General features: G+C 35.2%; 1 protein-coding gene across 1 annotated transcript in view; it reads left to right on the top strand.

Moving 5' to 3' along the window:
• Positions 1-237: 237 nt before the first annotated feature.
• Positions 238-11,323, top strand: part of pav (kinesin family member pavarotti) — a 33,730-nt gene continuing 22,644 nt past the window's right edge. The window contains exons 1-3 of the mRNA XM_089634477.1: positions 238-384; positions 1,345-1,591; positions 8,018-8,126. Of these exons, the coding sequence (XP_089490603.1) occupies positions 374-384; positions 1,345-1,591; positions 8,018-8,126 (367 nt within the window). The 5' untranslated portion in view covers positions 238-373. The remainder of the gene's footprint in view (positions 385-1,344; positions 1,592-8,017; positions 8,127-11,323) is intronic.

Here is an 11,323-nt window from a genome sequence, read left to right as displayed (position 1 = left end):
AATCTAGGGAAACTCTGAAATTAGTTAATTGTGGGGAATGGATTTCAAACAATGTGGAGAATAAGTTTTCTCTGAAATTGGAAAAAATTATGGGGAATCATCATTTGAAAATGTACAAGGTTTTAGCTCTTTTTCAGCTCCTTTTTGGGAGACGGCTGGCTTTATTTTAAAAATCAAGTTGGCAACACTGATGGTTCAACGGTTTGAAGCAGTTTTAAGGAAGTTTCAAATAAAACTGTCAAAAATATTGTCTGTTTTCTAACCGTTGATATTTTTCGGAATTTATTAAAATAGTTAACAAATTCAACTAGTTTCCTAGTTACATATGATAAACATTAAATAGTTTGTGACAGTTATAAATCAAATCAACGCAATGAAACCCATGTAAGTTTACAATATTATTAATTTATCAAATGTGTATGACGTCTATTTCTGTATTTTACTACACAAAATTCAAATCTTTATACGTAAAATTGGTTACATATTTGATTTGAATGGGTAGAGATTGTTTTGTATTAATTTGACATGCAAATATACAGTTTTTCGCCAGCATTATTTTGTTTGTTTGTTGATCTTCTGGCTTTTCCAACCGAAAAAATGTTTGTTTTGGGGTGTAACTTATTGGAGTTTGACCATGGTAGTTGCCCTTTGCTGACTGAAAAACCCTCATCTTTATTTTGAATTATTTGACGAAAGAAAATGGTAGCTTTTCCTTTGTGATAATGTTACGAATCTATGTACAACAATACTAATTTTAGCAACAATATTCCTCCGATAAATGTGGATCCGGGCCGCGGCCCGCCTGCTCGATAACCCTTTATCAGATACAGTAGTCGTTGTGTTCTTACAGTCACAGCTTAAAATAATATCCTTTTTTATAGGATGTGTGTTTTTTACATTAGAGCATCCTTACCATATTCTTAGAAACATTTAAAGTTGCCCATAAACTAGCAAGATAAATTACCCATTGCTGAATGCATGTCTTGCATTGTCTTGCCCGGTAATGGTACTGCTGGGCATTGTGTTAAATTGCTGCAGTGGATTAGACAAATTCATGGCCCGAAAACCTTCAAAATTATGACAAGCTGTAGCGGTTAGGTGGCTGTTCTTCAAGAACCGCATTAATCAATCCCTTCCTACAGCCCATATCTTCACCCGCCTCACAACGCTGCTTTGTGAGGCGGGTCTTTGCAACATATCTTTACAACGGTTCTTTACACTGTCCAGGCAAGGGTGCTCTTGTGAGATGTAACATTAAAAAAAAAACAATAAATTAAAAGCATGTTGGAATAGAGTGCCTTAAAAATGTTAATATTGATACATCATATTGAATGTATATTTAAGGCGCCCCAAGACACCGGGCAAGCTGCAAAAGTCCTCCTCGAAGGATAGCATCATCCGGGCCCCTGTCAGCGTTTACTGCCGCATCCGGCGCGTGGCGCTTAGCGGCCAGGGTCCGGAGCCGTGCTTGCGTGTGGTGTCCCCCACTTCGGTGCGCCTCACCCCGCCCTCCGACTCGGTACGGGGCAACGGGCATGCCTACCAGTATTCCTTCAAGGAGGTATTCACTCAGGAGGCCACGCAAAATGAGGTAATTATAAAATATATATAATCATACAATGCAGTACAAAAATAAAAAAGAGAGCAATAGCTATAATAATAATATAAAGAAAATATGCAAACTTAAGCAATGAATGGACATCTTTTTATTGCATAGGTATATTATTGAAACTATTTGAAAACTATATTTGAGCATATTTCAGTGTTGCCTAGCTCTAGAGCGGCGATTGATGTGAGTGAGAGGTGGCAAAAAATAACACCTTCAAATCACAATACAAGTAAAATCAAATATTATAGTGAAAAAAAAACAACATTTGAAGATAGAGGAAGTGGCATACATAACAAAGGCGAAACAAAATATAACAGACCTTCTTTTAATTGTAGTAAAAAATGAAACCAAACTCACAAAATAAACTAAGTCAAATAAGTTGAAAGAAACAACTAACATGGAAATAATTTCACATATGGCAATCGAAATCACAAAATAAAGCAATAATTTCATACGCTTCTGCAGTTAAAAACTTATTACCACAGACACAATATTAAATATCTTCAAAAAGTAAAATCAATTATTTGGAAACATATAAAACTGATCACCATTCATGCAGATAACAAAATTCAACCTAAAAAATATAATTTAACCCAAGAATCCACTACAAATATGACTGTTCTATTGGAAAAACTTCAAAATGAGCAGTGGAACAATGTTTTAAAAAGTGATGATACCAAAACTTGTTCAAACAACTTATTGTCTCGGCAAATAAAAAAATTGTCTACTGAAATATATTATATCAATCAGAAACAAAGAAAAACTTTATAAATCAACATTAAAAAAACACCCATAAAGAAAAGACGTACATTTTTTCATTAAAAAAAATTAACAACCTGTATTAAAAAAAGTAAATAGGAATTTTTAAGAAATAAAATACGCTCTTTGGACAATACCATAAAAAGATATGGAAAACAGTTAATTTGCCCATAGACAATACTAAAAAAACACTGAACATAAAGTACATTAAATCATAGATGCTTATATCCAACCTAAACAATGTTCAAACATCTTTAATTCTATAATAAAAACACATAAATTTGTTTTTGACCACGATAGTATCTTTAATTCTTTTTTCGCCAATGTTGGAAAAAATCTTGCGAAAAATATGCATAAACCCTTACCTGAAAAAACAAGTAATAGAAAATTTACAGAATCCAAAAATATTGAATAATGGAAAGCATGAAAGGAGGTTCATCTCCCGGATTATATTACGGTACATATTCTTAAATTTGTGAAACTTAATTTGATAAAACCTATTACTCATTTGATAATCTTAAGTTTAAAAAAGGGAATATTTCCATATCTGGAAATACATAACAAGTACATAATTAATTATCGCCCAATCTGTCTAATTTCAAACATAGGAAAAATTTGTGATAAAACAATCTGGTCAATTTCTTAGAAAATAATAAAATTCTACCCAAAACCAGTTTGGTTTTATAAAATCACTCAGCACACAAGATGCTATTGCTAATGTAACATCAGACATTTACGAATCATTAGATAAGTGTAAAAGATTTGCAGGTATTGATCTCAGAAGGGCTTTTGATAGCATATCTCATGAAATTCTACAGCAGATACATTTATTGATCTCATAAAGGCTTTTGATAGCATACCTCATGAAATTCTACTGCAGGTATATTTATTGTTCTCATAAAGGCTTTTGATAGCATACCTCATGAAATTCTACTGCAGGTATATTTATTGTTCTCATAAAGGCTTTTGATAGCATACCCCATGAAATTCTACTGCAGGTATATTTATCGATCTCAGAAAGGCTTTTGATAGCATATCCCATGAAATTCTACTGAGAAAATTGAACAATATTTGCATAAAAGATAATGCGATTAAATGGATTTCCAATTACTTAAAAAATCACCTGCAAGTAGTAAAATTCAATCAGGTTAATAGCGATAAAGAAATGTCAGAATTTGGAATCCCACAAGGTACAGTGCTTGGACCAATTCTTTTTACCATATATGTTAATGACATTTTCTTTCAAACACTATTTGGATAAATTACTTCATAATCCAGTATTATACAGTAATAATAATAAATGAAAATACTTGAGAAAACGAAAAATTAAAAACCACTGAAGACATCAACACTTTGACCCTTAGGATACGACAGCAGTTCAGTGAAATCATGACTACCTTCAGGTTGTTCTGCAATGTGCAATGTATAGAGCTAGGTTTTCGAAGTTTTAAACGCATTTCAATATTGTCCATGAAAATACCTATGTAAAACGTTGACATTGTAGATGCCTGTCAATTATTTCAAATATAATTTTTAATATTATACGAGGCGTATCCAGAAAGTAAGTGTACTGAATTTTTGTAGGTTACAAATCTTTTTGTTTAAACAAAAAAATTACATGGTTACCGTAGTACATATGTAAGCTATTTTTCGACATAGTCGCCATTCCTCTCAATGCAGGTGGTGAAGCGGGGGATCAACTTTTTGATGCCTTCCTCGAAGTAGTTTCCCGCCAACACCTTCGTCCACTTTTCCACCTCCTCCTTTACCTCCTCGTCGGTTAAAAACTTTTTTCCACCCATGTACAGCTTCAGGGAGGTAAAGAGATAATAAAAAAACATTTATAGTTCCATTTGCAATACACATAAATGGTACATCTAAAAACTTTGACATTATCATACATGACAATTCCAAAACTCACAATAAAAATCATTGTATCTAGGAATAATTATCAATATAAAACTTAAATGGAAGGACCAAACATATATAGTATCTAGTAAAAAAAATTAGAATTAAGATTCAGAAATTTTTGTGAAAAAAAATCTATATTTAAAATACTACGCCTTAGTCCAATCACCTTTTCAATTTGCTGTCATTGGTTGGGAATCCGCACATCTAAAAATAGAAGTCGTACAGAGAATAATAGTAAAAATCATTTAAAAATTAAAAATCAAAATGATTGACTAGATGATCATTTGTGGAAAAGTGAGTGGAAGGGTTTAGTTTTTCCTATGGGGAAGATTTAACCCGGACATAAAATCGGAAGTATGAAAAAACCCAGCTACTACCCAACAGATCACTTATTCGAAGAATTTCAAGTACCTAAATTTAAAGATCTGTACATTTAAAATTCAATAATTTAAATCGCAAAAGAAAAAAGACCAGAAGCAATATTTAACTGAAAGCCGTACTCGACTTAAATATATTTTTCCATGCCCAAAATTAAATACTTCATTTGCACAAAATTATTATACCTACCAAGCAAGAACTTTTTTCAATCGACTACCGGAAGAAATTAGAAACACATACCTTTCAGGCCTCCGACATATTGACCGTTATATTTCTTAGCTGTCGGAAAGACGGAAAATTTGTGTCTATTTCTGCTTCTAAATAAAATCCGAATAAAGGGGATATTTCTGAACGTATCCGAAAACTAAAAATTTTTTTGGAAAAGTGATATAATAGACGTTTAAATTTTATTATTACAAATGAACACATAATTTTAGAAATATTAAAATTAAAAAAAAAAAATAACTCGCCTTACACTTTTTCAAAACTGAACTGGTTAATTACAAAATCCAAACTTTGAACACTGATTCTGGAAGGTTCCAGAAAGTTCATGAAGGTTCTCGAATGCTCTAGAAGGTTCTGGAAGGAAAAAGTTGAATAAGGTTCCAAACTGAGTGGCGAAGTGTGTTGGTGAGTCTAGAAGGTTCTGGAAAGTTCGAGAATGCTCTTAAAAGTTCTGGAAGAAGCCACAACAACGCGTGGCGGGGTGCAGCTTGTTACTTATAAATAACTACAATTATGTACTGTGCACTCCTCTTCGAACCACAATCTAACGCTTCCATGGAAGAGTAGTATTCAAATCTCACAATATGTACAAACAAAATGTAAATACTATTTTATATGTACTTACCTTATTTCTTTAATAAATCTTATAGTATAGCTACTGCTTGGATTAATAATTATGTAGTCAGTATTTTTAAAAACAGTTAAGTCCATTTTTCCAAAGTGTGTTAGGTTTATTTTATTTTGTGTTAATTATCGTTTGTGTTGAAAGCACTTTTGTTTTTAATTTTCCTCATAAATAAAAGTTACAATTTATTGAAGAATAAGATAATACTTGTAAATCTAAACGAAACATGAAACATACAAGACAGGGAAAAAAAAGATAACAGTCACACCTAGGAATCGAAACCCAGAATCTCTTGTCTTACCAGGACAGGCGTCTTAACCAACATGACCATTGGGACATATTTATTAAACGTCAAATTTGTCGATCTCATATTTAAAATTCAGAACTCCAGTCCACCTTTAAATTTATTTTTTTATCATCTTCTAACTTAAATACCAGTATTTTTTTAAATTGTTATTTTTAAAAGTTCAAACAATTTTCAGTTTTAATTTTTCGGGTCTCCAAATCTATGGACCTGACCAGTGATGTCACCAGATTCAAAAAGCATTCGATTTTTTTTCAACCGGTTCTATATTTTGTATGGGAGTCAAGACGTTTTTTTTATTTTTAAGACTACCCACTTTTAACAGTGAAGAACGCAAGGTAAAATGTTAGCATCTCGTCACTAATGTTATTGTATTGAACCAAAGTGCCAAAATACACGCATGACCGCAACTGAAAAACAATTTACCGGTATTTAAAATACTGCATTTCATCACTGCGTTCTAATGTGAATGTGGACCAGGGTTGCCAATGCATGTTCTAAAATACCCACATGATATGTAGAGATATTCAAAATCCCCACTCCTTTACCTGCAACATTAAAAAAAAATTCTATTAAAATTAGCATTTATTTTTTATTTATTTATTTATTTATTTTTTTTTATTAATATCAATAGCAAAATTTGTACATTATGTAGGTTTAAAGTATAATATAAGTATATTTTTTGTATTTTTTTCACAGTCCTCCTCACTAGGGTTTCCTGTTCTGAGGCGGCCTGTAGTTTTTTTTAAATTTTTGTATTTAGTTTTGAATTGTCTTTACATTGTCTTCATAATGTTTGTAAGTTGATTATTACTTTGATCTCTAAGCCATGTTTTGACTTTTGTTTTAAATATACTCATTTCGTTTATTTTTTTGGTTTCATTTGGTAGAGCATTGAACAATTTTATAGCATGGAATTTATTATTTCTCTGTCCAAAGGATGTGTTCAAATTGGGAGTAATCAGGATATTTTCGCTTTTTGCCCTGGTTGTGTATTTATGTTGGGCAGTATTTTTTTTTTTTATTTATTATCTGGTCCTTTTCGGATTTTCTCTTTCAATCAGGCTTTAACAAAAGAAAATATATTTCATTTTCACATTTATTGTAAATATTATTTTTCAATATGGTTGTATAATCAAGAAATGCCCAGAATCCCCGCATTTTCTCCACAAAAAGGTTCTCCAATTCAACAATCCAATTCTTGAAAAATCTTAGAAATTTCCCACAATTTGGAGAATTCTTGACGAATTGTCAACCCTGATGTGATTTTAAATATTTATACCATAGATATATTACTCACGCAGACTGGTTGTGATGGATCACAGATTCAGTCATACCAATCGAATGGTGTGTTTTATTAGTTTTTAAACGACGATTTACAAATTCTACATGTAATAATATTAAATCTATATAATGGTTTTTTCAAAATGTTAAATGTCCGAAAGTTCTTTGCCGATTGCTTTGAAATTTTGACACAACGTTGCATTCGAATATGCATGTGTTTTTATATACCTATATTATATAGATGTCACGTGGTAGAGACAAAACATGTTTTTTTTTTAAAACATCGCCATCTGTTGGACGTAAAAGTAAAACGCTCTATTGTTTCTCTATCTGCATAGACAGACTGAGCCACAGAAATGCGTGGCAGGGTACAGCTAGTATAACTTATATATTCAGAATCAGCGTTTGTTGATCTGTATGAATGTATATTTTTTAAGCTGTAAGATTTTTCACTGGAGTTCCCTATTACGGTTTTCTCAAAACTTCAAATTTGGTCTTCAATGTTTTTTGTATCACTGTTTTTCAAAGAATACCGACGATATTATCGACGCTGGATAAGATAAATGGCTAAAGCGCCATATGGCACCCTAGCACTTCATTATCGACGCTGGATAAGATAAATGGCTAAAGCGCCATATGGCCCCTAGCACTTTATTATCGACGCTGGATAAGATAAATGGCTAAAGCGCCATATGGCACCCTAGCACTTTATTATCGACGCTGGATAAGATAAATGGCTAAAGCGCCATATGGCACCCTAGCACTTTATTATCGACGCTGGATAAGATAAATGGCTAAAGCGCCAAATGGCACCCGCCCTTTAGCCATTTTATCCTTTCCAGTGTCGTATCTCTTTTACACATTCCCAACATTTTATGATATATATGACAATTACTTATTACTATTATCTACTACATTTCAGGTGTTTTCTAAAATCGCCATGCCTCTGGTTGAGAATCTGATCAATGGAAAGAATGGTCTCCTATTTGCTTATGGCGTGACAGGCAGCGGAAAAACCTACAGTATGACAGGTAAAACCATAGCACAATATCAAATTCTTTATTTATTTGGGGTTTTTAAATAGTTTTACAAAGTTGTGGCATCGAGAAAAATCTAGATTAACTAATTAATAATAAACCGCTCGACCTACTTAGTACCTACTCCCGAATTATGTACCTGCAGTCCAAATCGCATCGTAAACAAAGCAGCCTACGTACTACAAGCACCTACTTGTCTATTGACGACAATAATATTGCAAGTCCGTCTTTCACATTACGAGAACTCGCCAGAAGGTTCGAGTCTACCGCCTAGGCATAATTGCCGCGCCGTCGAAACTTCGTGAGACACACAGACTATGCGAGTGCCTAGGATTTAGTTGCCATCCATCTACCTACCGTTGCCGTCGGCCGTGTGGTATAAATAAGCCCGACGCAGCGAGTCAGTCAGTCAGTCATCAATCTGCCGTCCGTGGACAAATCTCAACGAGTGATAAATCGCGCTCCTCTTACTAGCGCGAAGGACAACGTACCCGGCTTCGCCCGTACCATCATGGACTCTATTGGGACATCATCATAGCGCCTTGTCCAGATCGCCGTTCCTGGCAAGCGCTACTCGGATTACAAGCGCCCTGGTTCCAGTGTCTCTGACCAGCGCTTCTTCCACGCCACCATGACCACCACGAGGACACGCAGCATCCTCACTGGTCTACGCCGCTCCCGTTCAACTGCCTACAAGGTCCGCCGCACCTTCGGCCTCCGTCAGCACTGGAGTATTGATTCCCCAGATCGCCAGTTCCTGACAGTCATCGAGTCCCGGTCACCAGCGCCCGGCGTCGACTCACTGACCCGCGCCTGACCAGCACATCATCGCAGCAACCGGAATATTCTACATCTGTCCTACATCATCTCCTCGTCACGGCTCAAACTGACTCACCAATTAACACAGTGACCTTCACCACACGCCTTTTATTTCGTGCCTCACTACCTGATCCCCTAAAAAGTTACCTATCTCCCAGTACAATATTTATTTATATACAATCAATATTTACACATATATACGAGGGGGCGTAATTAAGTTCGCAGAATGGTGATTAGTGGGGGTGTCGCAGAATTAGGTACTAATTGACCAACTCATTATTAGTATAAATACCGGGTTTTATCGTAATTAGGTCATTGGTCTTTGAGCTATCGTCGACCAAACAAGTCAATCAAGGGGAGAATTGTGAATATGGAGAAAATCGAGTTCCGCGCTGTTATAAAATTCCTTACCAAGCAAAGAAAATCAGTTCAGATCATACTGGAAGAGATGTCATCCGTTTACGGGGACTCTTGTCCAAGTAAAACTATGGTTTACAAGTGGCATACCCTCTTTAAACAAGGCAGGGAGTCGCTTAAGGACGACCCACGGCCAGGAATGCCTATCGAGGTGACCACTCCGGAAATTATTCAAATAATCCAAATATTAATAACAGAAGATGCCCGACTAAAGAAGAAACAGCTCGCAGAAATGGTTGGAGTATCAGATACAATCATTTTCAAAATTCTTCACGACCATCTTGGCATGACTAAAGTCAGCGCAAGATGGGTGCCGAGAATGCTCACGCCGCCTCAAAAACAACAGTGCGTGTTCTCATGCATTTTTGAATCTCTGTAGGGAATACAAAGATGGAGTGTTGGCTCAAATTGTGCCTGGTGATGAAACTTGGGTTCATCATTATGAACCTGAGTCTAAACAGGACTCTATGCAGTGGCACAAGAAAGGCACACCACCACCCAAGAAGTTTAAGGTGTCACCATCGGCTGGGAAAATCATGGCGACAGTCTTTTGGGACTCAGAAAGAATCCTGTTGATCGATTACAAAGATAAAGGTGTTTCCATAACCGGAGTTAAATATGCTTCAATTCTAGAGAAATTAAAGGAAGCCATCAAGGAGAAAAGAAGGGAAAAATTGACCAAAGGTGTCCTCCTTCTGCACAACAACGCGCCTGTTCACAAATGCCGTGTTTCGATGGCTGCCCTGCAGAAGATGGGCTTCGAAATTTTGCCACATCCACCCTACAGTCCTGACCTGGCTCCCAGTGATTATTACCTTTTTCCAAACTTGAAAAAAGAACTTTGTGGGCAAAAATTTTCAAGTGATGAAGAGTGAAGGTTGCAGTTTCAGCATATTTTTTAGACAAAGACAAATCTTTTTTTTTTGAGGGTACACATAAGTTAATTGAAAGATCCGAAAAATGTATTAGGGTAGCTGGTGAATATATTGAAAAGGAAAAATAAATTTGGATTTTTATTCCCACTCCTTACCCTCCATTCCGCGAACTTAAAAACGTTCCCTCGTATATACATTTCTTTTAATTCTTTAGTGTGAATCAAATCACATATTTATGCAATTTAAGTATAAATTTGTTTATATTTCTGCTAATTTTATTTCCTTCGGTAATTCGCCAAATATCTCTTAGCAAAGACTTTCAACTCTTTTTGGGTTTTTTTTTCTGAAGAGGAGTCTTATTTCATTTATTTTACTCGTTTCATGTGCGTGTTTGTGCTGCAGGTTTTCAATTTTTCTTGGCTTTCAAAAATATTTGGTTTGACTGAACCTTCCTACCTAGGAACCGTAGTCAACAACTCTACCAAGTTTGCCAAATGCCGATCTGGTAGGACCGACATTTATTTTGTATGTTAACTGCTGTAATGTCACCGATTTCAGAGAAATGTTGAAAAGTCGAAATAATGCATTGTCATCGACAATGAGTCGAGTTTCAGCTCGATCGAGGAAGTGGGTTAATTTCCGCTTCCAAGATTTGCATTCATTCATTCCCAAAAACGAAAGTGAAATGCAAATAGATGTATTTAAAAAGCACACACTCCGGTTTGGCATGCGGCATTTGTGTGTTAAATATAAATTACGTTTTAAAATATCCATTTTTATTTTATTTTTTATGTTTCACATAACATGGGAAATTTGATATTACATGGTTATGAAAAGGGTATTAGGCAAATGTCGTCCTCCATGGTCCACACACTCGAGAAGCCTTTTTCGGAAGTTTTCTTGCATTCTCTTCAAGCATGGTGACGGGTATATTGGCAATTTGAGCCCCAATATTGTCCTGTAGGATCTCCAGGGGCTGAGTACGATTTTTGTAAACAAGAAACTTCAGGTAAACCCACAGGAAAAATCAAAAGGGGCTATTTCAGGAGAGCGCACAGACCAGTTGAGATCCATCCTCAG

This window comes from Hesperophylax consimilis, chromosome 8 (genome assembly GCF_061612785.1).
Source record: "Hesperophylax consimilis isolate HC1 chromosome 8, BYU_Hcon_1.0, whole genome shotgun sequence".
Lineage (NCBI taxonomy): Eukaryota > Metazoa > Arthropoda > Insecta > Trichoptera > Limnephilidae > Hesperophylax > Hesperophylax consimilis.
The sequence above is the reverse complement of the archived record's forward strand: the minus strand, read 5'-3'. Positions and strand labels throughout refer to the sequence as shown.